General features: G+C 40.9%; 2 protein-coding genes across 2 annotated transcripts in view; both read left to right on the forward strand.

The window, feature by feature from the left end:
• Positions 1 to 3,646: 3,646 nt before the first annotated feature.
• LOC143027939 (uncharacterized) lies at positions 3,647 to 5,192 on the forward strand. The gene has a single exon (XM_076189584.1). The coding sequence runs from the start codon at positions 3,813 to 3,815 to the stop codon at positions 4,839 to 4,841; it is 1,029 nt and encodes a 342-aa protein (XP_076045699.1). The 5' UTR covers positions 3,647 to 3,812; the 3' UTR covers positions 4,842 to 5,192.
• Positions 5,193 to 5,764: 572 nt separating this feature from the next.
• The window catches only part of LOC143027941 (uncharacterized), a 63,830-nt gene continuing 54,566 nt past the window's right edge, over positions 5,765 to 15,028 (forward strand). The window contains exon 1 of the mRNA XM_076189585.1: positions 5,765 to 6,546. The gene's annotated coding sequence lies outside the window, so the exon portion shown is untranslated. The remainder of the gene's footprint in view (positions 6,547 to 15,028) is intronic.

The following is a 15,028-nucleotide window of genomic DNA, read 5'->3' on the forward strand; positions in this document are numbered from 1 at the left end:
CAGTGAAAATCTGCTGATAAATTAAACAAAAAAATTAAGTTACAGTTTCCTTTGTTTTTTTTCTGATCAAATTAAAGAATTACTCTTTCTCTTTACAAATTCGAAAGAATGAATGAAATCGGACAAAAAGAAACAGAGATATGGCTATTTAAATATAAAAAACAAACTTTTCAGGAGAGGCATTTAAAGTTTAAAGGAGCGCACCGGCATTTAAAATCCTCCGGCCGCGTACTCACTCGTGACATTGTCTATTTTTTTACGTTTCCGTTTAAAACTTTAAACAAAACTGAACTGGCTATCGAAAATTTGACTTAATTTCAATATACAGAATGTTTTTTCATGCAATGGGGTTGCCAGATGTCGCCAATAATTTATCTATTTCATTTTATATATAAGAACAGAAACGGAATTGAGCTGTAATATTTGGTCGAAGTGTCACAGCCATCATAGAGAATCTTTTGAATACCTGTTGGTAGAATAAAAGATAATACGATCGCATGCATGACTGGTAGGCTAACAGATACGCGACAGGGCGACATCCTTTCTCCTTTAGCTTTGAAGAGATACTGAGATCCTTGTGGTGATTGACGATTAGTGTTGGGCAAGTTGCCAGATATCTCCATATATATTAATTATAGTAAACAAAACAGAACTGGGTATCAAAATTTTGACTTTATTTCAATATACAGAATGTTTTTTCATGCAATGGGGTTGCCAGAGGTTGCCAAAAATTTATCTATTTTATTTTATATATAAGAAAAGAAACGGAATTGAGCTGTAATATTTGGCTAAAGTGTTACCACCATCATAGAGAATCTTTTGAAATGTTTACCTAAAATTCGTTGATTTTCCAGAATTTTTCGTGTTTTCGCGCCCTACAGTCCCTTAAGGCAAAGTATGTGAAAAGAAAGTTCACCATGATGCTGAAAGCCATAGATGAAGGCGAAGATCTCCAGTCGTGGTGGGAGAGCTATAACCTAGCACACTGCTTAAAGATTATAAAGGAAAGCCTCGACGAACTGAGTGAAAGATGTGTGAATTAATCATGGAGGAAGCTTTGGCCTTCAGCTGGGAATGATTTCGCTGGATTTCCGGGTGCAGATGCAGACATCTTTAAGATTAAATTCATGCCAAGACACATCAGGGGAGAAGGTTTTGAGGACATGCAGGAAGAAGAAATGGACAAATTATTGATTCACACAAAAATACAACCGATTACCTGGCTCATCTATTCCTGTGAACAATGTTGTGATATGAACGATGGTGTAATTCATATCCTTCGGAACTGTGTAGTTTTATAGATATTAATTGAAAAAGTAATGTTTTACATGTACTTTTCCCTACCTCTCCTCCCGAACGATCTGGGGGGAAATGTGGGAAACCGGGGTTTTTGGGTGGGGGGGGATGTACACACGCAGTACTGACTGTTGCAGAAGATGGCTATCATATCAATTTACGCATAATATCCAATATCAATACCAAAATTTCCACCTACTATATAGTGATACCGGGTTAGAGCTCGGAATCGTCCATATTTGTTATTGTTATTCAATCACGCTTACAACGAATAGCTATATTAGCTACTTTTACACAAGTAACCTCTTCCTTTCCCTTGTCATGTCTTCCTACGTTCAATTGTGTTTTTGGTGTCCATCTTTATTACATTAATTTATCTCTGCTATTAATTGAACTATTTTCCCCCTCGTTCCCACATCTCTCTTTTTCGCTACATTTGAGATGTACTTTTCCCTACCTCTCCTCCCGAACGATCTGGGGGGAAATGTGGGAAACCGGGGTTTTTGGGTGGGGGGGGACGTACACACGTAGTACTGACTGTTGCAGAAGATGGCTAGCATATCAATTTACGCATAATATCCAATATTAATACCAAAATTTCCACCTACGATATAGTGATACCGGGTTAGAGCTAGGATTCTTCCATATTTGTTATTGTTATTCAATCACGCTTACAACGATTAGCTACTTTTACACAAATAACCTATTCCTTTCCCTTGACATGTCTTCCTACGTTCAATTGTGTTTTTGGTGTCCATGCTTATTACATTAATTTATCTCCGCTATTAATTGAACTATTTGCCCCCGCGTTCCCACATCTATCTCTTTTTCGCCACATTTGAGCGTTATTATGAGAGTATTTATAATGATAAATTAGGTTACGTAAGATAGGGTAGGGTAGGTTAGGTTAGGTTACATATTAACAAGATATTAACATACATAAACGCGAGCGTAGGTCTTGGCTCATATGCTTGGCTATCGTTGCCCCACCTTTTTTTTCCGCTATGTCGGACCCCTTTGGGGAGAGTATCGTTGCCTCAGCTGCTATATTCCCAACTTTAGTTGAATAGGCCTCCCGAACGAATGGACACACGGAGTATTGACTGTTGCAGAAGATGTCTAGCCTAACAATTTCCGCATAATATCCAATATCACTAGCAAAATTTCCAGTCCATAAGTGTTATTGAAATTCAATCACGCTTACAACTAATAGCTATATTAGCTACTTTTCCCCAAGTTACCTCTTCCTTTCGCTTGTCATGTCTTCCTACGTTCAATTGTGTTCTTGGTGTCCATGATTATTACATTCATTTACCTCCACTATCAATATAACTCTGAATTGGTACTAAATATTACCCAATAAAAGCGCGAGCGTATGTTATTTCCCCCCGCGTTCCCACATTAATTTCTTTTTCGCTACATTCGAGCGTTATTATGAGAGTATTTTTAACGTTACATTAGGTTACGTAAGATTGGTTAGGTTAGGTTACGTTAGGTTAGGTTAGGTAGGTTAGGTTAGGTAGGTTACGTTAGGAAGGTTAGGTTAGGTTAGGTTACATATTAACAACATTAACATACATAAACGCCAGTGTAGGTCTTGGCTCAAATGCTTGGCTATCGTTGCTCCACCTTATTTTTTCCGCTACTTCGGACCCCTTTGGGGAGAGTATCGTTCCCTCAGGTTCTATATTCCCAACTTTAGTTGAATAGGCTAGGTTTTTTAACGTTACATTACGTTACGTAAGTTACCTTAGATTAGGTTACGTTAGGTTAATTAAAATGTATGCACAAGATATACACATACATGAACGCGAGCGTACGTTTTACGCTTGTGTCACCTCATTGGTTATATGCTAACTTCCCACCTTGTTTTGAGAGCCGATTCCCTGCTAATATATTCCCAACCTTAGTGGTTTGGCTGGGTTTGGTTACGTTAGTTTAGGTCAGTTAGGTTAGGTTAGGTCACATTGGGTAAATTACCTAAGGTTATGTATGAACAAGATATACACATACATCAATGTGAGCGTACGTTATACGCGTGTGTCACCTCAGCTGTTTTACGCTCACCTCACACCCTCCTCATCTCCGATATTCCCAACTTTAGTGGTTAGGCTTGGTGTTGTTACGTTAGGTTAGGGTATGTTATGTTAGGTTAGGTTTGGTTACGTTAGGTCAATTAGGTAAGGTTAGGTATGAACAACATATACACATACATCGATGCGAGCGTACGTTATACGCTTGTGTCAACTCATTTGTATTACGCTCACTTCACACAGGCTGATTCTCTGCTAATTGTCCGCACGTTACTCATATATTCCTACGTACAATTGTGTCCTTGTGGTGGGCGAGCTTGGGTTACGTTAGGTTACGTTAGGTTACGATAGGTTACGCTGCGTATTCACAAAATATTAACATACATCAACGCAAGTGTATGTTTGGCCTGTACGCGATACGCACTTCAATTGTTTTCGACCTCACTTGACCCACGCATGATACATTGACCTGACAGTCTAACAATGGCTTCGCTGTGCAGTGGGTGTCGTAATTCGTACTTTGAAACGATCGCCGTGTATCTGAACGACGACGCTGCCGCAACAGCATTTTTCAAGTCTCACGGTGTTTTGCCGAACGACGTACAGTGTCCAAACTGCGATCTTCCCTGTCATTATAGGGCAACCACCCACTCTTGGTATTGCGCTAGGAGGGAAAAGATTGCCAAAACAAAGAGGTGGAGAACCTGTTCATTTACCCGGTCTGACTATAAAGGTACATTTTTAGAGGGAACTCACTTAAAACCCTCGCAGGTAATCTCATTTGTGAACCATTGGCTTCAGAAAGAGTGGAACCATAAAACGGTGATAAAAAATTTGAAGTTCGCGCCAACCACTAGTGTGGACTGGCGGAGCTTCTGCTCCGAAGTCACCGAGCGTTGGCTCGAAAATCAGGAGCCTATTGGGGGGGAGGGCATTGAGGTCGAGATCGACGAAACTCTTTTCATCAAGAGAAAATACAATAGGGGAAGGCTCGCCAAACAACTGTGGGTTTTTGGTGGAATTGAAAGACTCACCAAAAAGTGCTTTCTGGAGCCTCTCCTGAACAAAGATAGGAGTGCTCGTACGCTCGTGCCGATTATCAAACAATTTATTAAACCAGGCACAGTTGTTTATAGTGACTCGTGGCGGGCGTACAGCCAACTGTGCGACCATGGGTACAGCCACTTTGTGATAAACCATAAAAAACACTTTGTGGATCCTAATAATCCCAAAGTCCACACACAAAATATAGAAAGACTTTGGCTTGACTTGAAACAGTGGTCTAAGCGCCCTGGCCTGAGGGATAAATATTACAAACAATATATAGCTAGATACATCTTCCTGCACAACTACGAGGAAGAAGAAGTGCTTCATAAATTTTTCATTGAGGCGGCACGAGTGTATGAGCCACAGTCCAACACGAAGCCCCCGTCAGGTGTTCCTGATACTTCATCCACCTCCTCACCCGAACAATCAACTTCTCCACCAGAAGCATCTACTTCATCAGCATAAGGTAATCATAATGCTATTATTGTAGGGTTTGGATTAGGTCTACTGCTATGTTTCATTGCTACTTTCCGAGGCTGCATAGAATTTTTAAACTTCATATATGTCTCATGTGTTCCCAGTCATAAATGTTGTGATATTAACACTGGTGTACTTCTTTGGATGCGCAAGTGCGCACTTTTATTTTTAGTAATTATCAAAGATATTGAAATTGGGTTACCTTCGTCTGTGGCTACGTACAAAGTATGTTTTCAGTATATCAACAATCAATATCATACTACGCTCTCATTATATAGACTTTATATTTTCTTTCCGGTCTTATCAAATGCAGCAACAGTCATGTACATCACCCTAATGTAATCATAATGCTATTATTGTAGGGTTCTGAATAGGTCTACTGATATGTTTCATTGCTCATTTTTGAGGCTGCATAGAATTATACAACTTCATATATGTCTCATGTGTTCCTTGTCATAAATGTTGTGAAATGAACGCTGGTGTACTTCTTTGGATGAATGATATTGAAATAGGGTTACCCTTGTCTGTGGCTACGTACAAAGTATGTTTTCAGTATATAAACAATCAATATAATACTACGTTCTCATTATATAGACTTTATATTTTCTTTCCGGTGTTATGAAATGGCGGAACAGTTATGTACGCACTTTCTTTATGAGGCTCACTATCTATTTCCTATTGTAGCATTCAAATTCATTACGATGACAGGTCAGCCTATGCATACAAATACACATCATAGCACAGGACTTAGCGATTCGTCGCTGCAGCTTGTAAACCACAAACTACAAACATGAGTACCCTTCGCCAAAATTAGCGATTCCTCGCTGCCGATTGTAAACACAAGGTGGCCTGACCTGAGTAGCCTTCGCTAAATTTAGTGATTCCTCGCTGCGGCTTGTAAAACAAAATGGCTGCCATGTATAACACCCAAAACACGGGACACTCCCGCCAACATGGGTGATTTATTTCTATTTCTATCACATTCCTGCCATTACTCAGTGGTCATGCAAACCCCCAATACTCCATTTATTGCTCCCCCCCACCCAAAAACCCCGTTTTCCCACACTTCCCCCTCAGATCGTTCTGGTAACAGAGGTAACCCAAGTTCCATATCTTTCATATTTTATATCTAAATAACTACGCACTTGCGACGGAAATGAAGTACACCATCGCACATATCACCACATTTATCACTAGGAACACATGGGACATATATCAACTTGTGCTGCTGTGTCATTATATAAATTGACCGAAGAAATTTACGAAGAGTTACTGGGGGAGAGAAGAATTGACTAATGAGGAGATAGATTTGTTGAATGAAGAGGAAGTGGAAGAGGATCAGGCAGAAGAGGAAAACCATTACCACAAGCATGGACTTTGGAGAAATTGGGAGAAATTCCGAGGGCCTGGAAACATCTTGAATTGCCGATTTCCCATTATGATCCCTCTCTAGAGATCAATCATTGCCAAAAACAAACTTGAAGACAGCATATCTCCTTATATGGAGATTCTGAAGATGAAAAGAGAACATTCACAGCTCCCCATCACCATGTTCTTGAAGAAGGAGCCTTCGGTACAGTCTGCTGAGCCAGTGCCACAACCTTCAACGTCTGGATCCTCAGCATCATCAGAAACAGCAGCAGACATCTTGAGGATGTCTTCAATTGATAATGACTTTGAAGAGTGGTAAAAGGTATGTAGTCGTTCTTTTATGGTGTTATTGATTTTCCTTATGCTATTTTCATCAAGTTTGTTACATGGTATGTTTAATTAAACATTCAAATGTTCATTGTACAATGTATGTTCAATAAGTAACAAAAATGTCAGGCGAGACATTAAATATAATTTGATAAAAATACTACGTCACGGTGAAGTACAAATACGTATATTCTATAAAATGATGAACTGGCAACTTTCTATATTTGTAGGTCTGAGTGAAGCAGTGAATGTGCTGGAACCAGTCTGATTCGGTTTGCCGATCTGTAAACATTTGTCAAGATGCAGGGAAACATGGAGCAACATTATGCCATCAAATTTTGTGTTAAACTTACGAAAACCAAACAAGAAGCTTATGGAATGTTAAAGGAGGCCTATGGGGATGAATAGATAAGCCAAGCAAGTTTCTATCGGTGGTTTAACAGATTTTCTGAAGGAAATAAACAGGTTGAGGATGAACCCACATCTGGAGCACTGAAAAGTGTACGCAAGGAGGAAAACATTGAGGAAATGCAAGTTATGTTCAATAAATAACGAGAAAATGTCAGGCGAGACATTAAAAATGATTTGATCAAAATACTACTTTATGATGAAGTACACATACATATATTCTATAAAATGAAGAACTGGCAACTTTCTATATTTGTAGGTCTGAGTGAAGCAGTGAATGTGCTGGAACCAGTCTGATTCGGTTTGCCAATCTGAACACTTGTCAAGATGCAGGGAAACATGGAGCAACATTATGCCATCAAATTTTGTGTTAAACTAACGAAAACCAAACAAGAAGCTTATGGAATGTTAAAGGAGGCCTATGGGGATGAACAGATGAGCCAAGCAAGTTTCTATCGGTGGTTTAACAGATTTTCTGAAGGAAATGAACAGGTTGAGGATGAACCCAGATCTGGAGCATTGAAAAGTGTATGCAAGGAGGAAAACATTGAGGAAATGCAAGAGATGTTCAATAAATAACGAGAAAATGTCGAGCGACACATTAAAAATTATTTGATCAAAATACTACTTCATGATGAAGTACACATACATATGTTCTATAAAATGACGAACTGCCAACTTTCTATATTTGTAGGTCTGAGTGTGGCAGTGAATGTGCTGGAACCAGTCTGATTCGGTTTGCCAATCTGTGAACACTTGTCAAGATGCAGGGAAACATGGAGCAACATTATGCCATCAAATTTTGTTAAACTTACGAAAACTGAACAAGAAGCTTATGGAATGTTAAAGGAGGCCTATGGGGATGAACAGATGAGCCAAGCAAGTTTCTATCGGTGGTTTAACGATTTTCTGAAGGAAATGAACAGGTTGAGGAACCCAGATCTGGAGCACTGAAAAGTGTATGCAAGGAGGAAAACATTGAGGAAATGCCAAAGTTAGTGATGCAAGACCGTCAAATATCTGTGAGGATATCTGAAGCTGTTGGTATTATTGGCACAGTAGACAGTTCTGACCGAAGATCTGTGTTTTACACTTGCCATCAATTTTATTGGCCAGGACTTTCTACAGTGACATTCATGTGCGCAACAATCATCACCTCATCTTTGCTACTACTGCTCAAATAGAAATCCCACTCAAACGGGGTAATAGAACTCGTCCTACACATAAAAACAAACCTAATCATAGTGAACTGTTACCACCCACCCCAGTGTAGCCTAGAAAGCTTCTCTAATGATACAAACACATTGAATGAAGTGCTGGAGACTACCTCGCTCCCCATGACATATCATAATGTGTGGTGACTTCAACTTCCCTTTTATAGGTTGGCCTGATGGCAGGTCATGTGGGGGCACTCTAGAAGACCAAGCCCAAGCCAAATTCCTTCTAGAAACTGCTGACAAAGTGTTCCTAAACCAACATATAATGGAGCCAACTGGACAGAACATTCTCAACCTCTTCTTCACCAACAATGAGGACCTTCAGCAACTATAGGATGGAAAAAATATTTTCTGACCACAACATAATTCTTGTTAATACAACTTACAGTGTAGGACACCACAGGAATGCCCAACTCCACCAGATATGACCCCCTTTGCCAGCTTCAACTTTTTCAGTGAAAAGGTAGACTGGGAACAGATACAGTGGGAGCTTAGGGAGATAGATTGGAATCTGGTACTACAGGTACCCAATCCCAACTCAAAATTTAACACTGTTGAGGACATTGCCGAGATGTGTACTACCTATGTGCCATGGTAAAATAGGGGAAAGGATCACAAGTACTCCATCCCACGTGATAAAAATATCCCCATGAGAAAATGTGCCAACCTTAACAATAAACTCTGTAAAAGTAGCAACGAGGCCCAAAAGCTCTCAATCATCTAAAAAATATAGGACATAGAACAAAAAATTGAGCACTCGCACAAGATCAGAAGGAGAATTAAGGAAAACCAAGCTGTAGAAAATATAAAGCACAATCCAAAATTCTACTACAGCTACTGCAAAAAATTCTTGAAAACCAAGTCACAGATTGGACCCCTTGTAACTGACCAAAGAACAACAACAGACGACCCACAAGAAACCTGCCAGATGCTGCCACACCAGTACAACAGTGTGTTTAGCATACCAAAGAAACGGACAAATCCTCGACCCCACAACAATTTTCAATCAAGAGACCACAAACCAAAACCAACTTACCGACCGTCAAGTGACGGTAGAGGACGTCAAAAAGGCGATAAAGGATCTAAGGATTAACTCAGCTGCTGGACCAGACGGCATTCCTGCGATCCTACTCCTAAAATGTAGCGAGGTCTTAGCAATCCCAATCCATATGTTGTGGCTATCCTCCCTAGACAAAGGCAAGATCCCTGTGTTACTAAAACAAGCCATAATTAGCCTAATACGAGTATATAAAGGAGGAGACCTGACCTTACCAAAGAACTATCGACCTGTTGCCCTCTTGTCCCACATCATCAAAGTAATTGAGAAATGCGTAAGGGACAAACTGCTTACATACCTCAAAGAGATTAACCTCAAAAGAGAACCAGCATGGTTTCAGAGAAGGTCAGTCCTGCCTCTCAAACCTACTGGCACACTACGTCTGGCTGCTACAGAATCTGTCAGAAGGGAAAAATGTAGATGCAGTATTTCTAGACTTCGCAAAAGCCTTTGACAAGGTAGACCAGAGTCCTACTCCACAAGGCAAGGGACATTGAAATCTCAGGAAAACTAGGAGTATGGCTTCACAACTTCCTGACAGACCATACCCAAAGTCACAGTCGACAGCATGAAGTCCAGTGAAACCAAGGTAAGGTAGTCGTCAACTTACGACTGGGTTAGATTTTGACTGACCAGTTGTAAGTTGATTCGGTCGCAAGTCGGTCTTTCTTCCAAGTGTATGGGTAATACCGATTTCTTTTTGAGGATCTAAACGACCTCATTTCCAGCCTAGACTTTAATCGGGACATGTTAGGGAGTTATCCTTTACTCAATGCACTACGGTTCACAGCAGCCCACTCTCAGCCAATCAACGCGCACAACGTGAGCTCAGCCGGAACGAGCTAGGCTGCATACCCGAAAGTAGTGACCATAAGTTATGCGTCAGAGGAATAACAACAGCTGCCAACCAGTACACAATGCTAGATGGCTTGGCCGTCTCCCTGGTGTGTAAGGCCCAACGGAACCAGTCAAAAGCACTGATTGCCTCGGAACCCAAGGAACATCACTTCCAGTAGCCATGTCTCCCACCAATCATGAAGCCGCAATCATCTCCTTGGGACCTCCTCCCAGCTGCCCGGCACATGGGCACTAAGCTCAACATTGGTCTCTTTTCTCACCTGGAGCCAGGAGTCACTCCCCACTCGGCGCCAAACACTTGGCAAATCGCTACAGTCAAGCTGCGGTCCTGTAGGACACACCTTGCAAAAGAGATCAAGTAAAACTCTACTCTTTCCTGCAGATAAACCACACAGTCTTCCAGTGTTTACCCTCTGGACAGCCCTTACCTGGCATCCATCGATCCTGACAAAGTGATTCGGTGCACCACGTATGTGCGGGGTCGTAATCAGTAGCGGGAAACGTTTGTTTTTGTGAGTGGTACTACACCGTGCCAATGGAGCTTGTTCATCTTTTTAAGTGAATGATAAATCGGACAAACTGGTCATAAGTTGACGACTATCTGTACGTGTTTAGCAACCATGGTGACATTACACAACCTACTTTCATTTAGCTATCAAAATTTCTTTCCTACCCAAACACAAGATCTATTACTCGAGTTAAACCGTTTGACTACTCTGAACAGCCGCCCACCCCCTATCCCATACATCTACATACATGAACTGGAAGTGATACTGAGGAAAACTATGCTGATTCCCTGTACGAGAAATTGATCTTTTGAAGAAGGACTGAACAAAACGAATCTGATCACACTGGAAGAGAGACATATGTGTCAGATCTAATCATGATGTACATAGGGAGGAGTTTCATAAAAAAAAAAATCTTACCAAGGGATGATAAAAAGACTGTTTCAAATTGACAAGACAACACGTAACAGTTTTCAGATTAGGTGTATGGAGCCTTGGAATGGCTTGTGATAAAATTATGTTGAACAAAAATATATACACTATCCCTTCCTTTCGTTTGGTAAGAGTGGTGCCTGCCGACCAGATGGTCGTAAAGTCGATTAGTCGTAAGTCGACGACTACCGGTACGTGGTGTACAAGGCTCTGTCCCTGGCCCCCTCCTATTCCTAATTCATATGAACGACAAATAGAGTGGACTCAACCCTCCTCTCTTTTGCCGATGATACCCATTTCAGCCTTGCAGTGCTGGAAAGTGAAGATGTACACCACCTACAAAACGACCTTGACACAGTTTATGCTTCGGCTAATGATTGCAATATGCAGTTCAATGAAGAGAAACTCGAGGTCTCGAGATACGGCACCAAGGTATAAAAGACAACACTGAACTGTACACAGAAAGGGGAACGAAAATCACACCCAAAGCCCATGTACAATGTCTGGGCATTCATCTAGGTAACGATGCCACTTCCCAGCACCACATCATGCACACCATTAAAAGAGCACGGGGGATGGCCGGCTGGGTACTAAGGACTTTCTCCTCAAGAGGTACAAGTAATGCTTACCCTTTGGAAGGCACTTTAGATCCTGGACTACTGTAGCCAACTCTGGTCACCACATAATCGAGGAGACATCCAGAAGTTTGAGGCTGTCCAAAGGAATTACACCATGCACATAAGAGGGATGAAGGATCTCCACTACTGGGATCGCCTGGAAGCATTGGGTCTCTACTCCCAACAAAGGAGGAAAGGCATAGGGCCATCTATACATGGAAAATCCTAGAAGGCCTTGTTCCTGACCCCATGCCCTCAACAATCAAGCCACATCACAGCGTAAGGCACGGAAGCAAGTGCGAGATACAAACTCTCCCACCAAGAGCCCCACAGAGGCTCAAGACCTTACTGGCATCCAGCCTAGGTCACGAGGGTCCAAAAATATTCAACAGCCTCCAAAGAAGCGAGAGAACTAAATGCTCAGTGGACAGCTTCAAGCATGAACTGGACAGGTTTCTACGGAAGGTGCCAGACGAGTCCCCAGTGCCAGGCTACACCACCAGTAGGTTGTCATCTAACACAATAACAGACCAACTGGCCCTTGTGAGGAGGGACAGCAAGACTGGCAGAGCAGTAGATCACTCAAACCATCAGACAAGACCGGACCGACGGCAATGGCTGTGGACTCGTCACCCTCATCCACCAGTCCATCTGTTTTGTGGACAAGCGCCACAACCAAAATTCTCCTCCCTACCACAGATAACACTACAGAAATCCAATCCATTTGAATCCGTACAGGCAACAAATCAACACTGACAATAGTTAACATGTACATTCCCCCCCAATCATCTCCTACAGTTCCAAACACCTTCAGGTCTCAATTTAGCCTACTAGCCTCAATCCCCAACCCGATCATGGGTGGTGACTTCAACGCCAAGTCGTCGGCCTGGTATGTCGACAACCCTGACACAGACAGAGGGCTTGAAATACAGACTCGGCTTGACTCATTGACTATCATGAACAACACACATAATCATACATATCCCACACCAAGCCCTCTACACTCCCTCCTCTCCTGATATCACCTTTTGCTCCCCCTGCCTAACCCCAACAACATCATGGAGAGTGGTCGGAACCCTTGGTTCTGACCACCTTCCAATCATCACCAAAACAAAATGCACCCCAGTTGGCCACAGACACACATACACCAATTACACGAGAGCTAACGGGGAAGCTTTTACTGAAAAGACAGAACAACATTTTGAATCACTTTTAACAGTACACCAACCAAACATAAACAATGCTGTGCACACTTTGAATACAATCATACAAAACGCAGACAAGAGATACATCCCTGGAGGCAACAGAAAATCACAACCCCCAACTTCACACCAGAAATACAAGGCCTCATCAGTACTTAGTTGTAGAGGGTGTTGTTGACAAATAATACATCATTCTGGTATGAATTTTAAGATGTTGGACAGGCTATGCTATGCCTATTACATAGCCGGTTCTGGGTATGAGAGCAAATATATGAAATAACTATTGATAATATGGTCAGTATTCCATGTTGTGGACCATGTCCACAAGTCTAGACTAGTAAAGGTTTAGAGACCAGACTTAATTTTCTTCTTGGTTTCATGATAATAGACATAAGCTGCTGAAACAAGGTTGTTCGTTCAGATTATCATGATTATAGATAACATGATTAAACAAAATAACTCCTTTGAAAGTAAAAATATTTTATTCTTTGCTTGTTATTGTGGCAAAGTAGCATGCAGTCGATACTTTAGGGTCTATATGGGGCGCCCCTACAGACCAGAGCCACACATCATTTTGTCTATGATAGAGGAAAACTCTGTTCATAGAGAAATGACACTTTTATACTATGACTGTTATGCTGTCCCCCAACCCCTTGTTGCTGTCCTGTACAATCTGAGTATTCTTTTTCTGTGATGGGGGAAAATAATACTGCCACAAAGTATTCCCACTTGGATCGTAAGAGAAAGGCGAGAAGAAAGGGACGGGGATTGGGACTAGGCATCCTTCTCCCTGTTGCCCCACAGGGGACATTCCTAAACAAAAATGAGAAGGCATAAGAGGGTCTGGAAGTTCTCAGACCAGCACCCTAAGGTTTGAGTCTTTTAAAAGGCAAGACATACTGGTTTTTGAGCGAAATTTTTTAAAATCCATGAAATTGTGTTAAACACTGAAAAATCCTTCCATAGTCTGGGAATCCTCCTGCAAAGTTTGAAAATTGCATCTCTTCATTTAATATGTTTTTTAAACGTTTAAAGGGCCTGGGCGTGGTTTGTTTACATACGGACATTTAATTATAGCATAACTGTTCTGTTTTTTATGCCGTCTTACGATTTTTCGTTACTTTATGTTATTACTTAGTTCAACAGTCTGGCGCTATCTGGCATGTTTTTCTTTACCTGTCTGATCTGATTAGCCTCAAACAGAGCCCTTCAGTCATGTGTCATATGTCCAGAGTGCTTTCAAAGTTAATTATTGTGTGCTTTCACCCTTTATTTTGCCTTATTTATGTGAATATTTAGCTTCCAGTGATTGAAATAATTTATAACAATGCCAAAAGTGAAGAAACATACGGCAGACATAAAAATCTTGAAATAGCGAGAAAGCTAAAGAAAGCGAGTGTTGAAAGTGAGTGTGTTCCTATGGATGTGGCCAAATCTGCTGAGCCATCTAGTGCACAAAAAAGAAAAAGTTTGGTTTTAGAGACTGATACAGTGAATCTAAAGTGTAAAAAGAGAAAATATTATTACTTCTAAGGACGACATAACAGAATTAGTCAAGAATGTTGTGTGTAAGGTTTGTGGTGGCAGTGAGGCGAACATAAAATTTATCCACCACCAGATAGATATTTATCATACAGTAAAATGTTTATGTGGACATATATTTGACAATACTTGCAAAAAACCTGAAACGAAAAAAGGTGAAAAATATTATCGTCTAACCTGTATGCTTGTTTACTGTATGATGTTATTGGGAGTAGGTTATGATGGAGCAGATAAACATATTTCTTTTCTGAATCTTCGTACATTTATATTACAAAGATATTACAAAGATTGCTCTAGATAATACAGATAAAATTCTAAGTGTGTAGAAATAAAGTCTATGAACATAAATTGAAGAAAGAGGGTGGTTTGGTTGGTGAAAAAATGAATGTGGATGTGACTTTTGATGGGTCCTGGCACAAGAGGGGCCATAAATCTAACTTTGGAGTAGGGGCTGTTATTGATGTGGATCTTGGGTATGCAATTGATTCTCAAGTTTGTTCAAAACTGTGTGATGTGTGTAAAATTAAGCCCACCCAAATGAAAAATGTGAAAGAGGAAGAGAGAAAGGACAAGGAGGCAGAGTATGAGACTTGGAAAGTTGAGCACAAGAATGTTTGTAATGTGAATTATGAAGGTGC

This window comes from Oratosquilla oratoria, chromosome 9, assembly GCF_046742065.1.
Source record: "Oratosquilla oratoria isolate Oo_2021 chromosome 9, ASM4674206v1, whole genome shotgun sequence".
Taxonomy (NCBI): Eukaryota; Metazoa; Arthropoda; class Malacostraca; order Stomatopoda; family Squillidae; genus Oratosquilla; species Oratosquilla oratoria.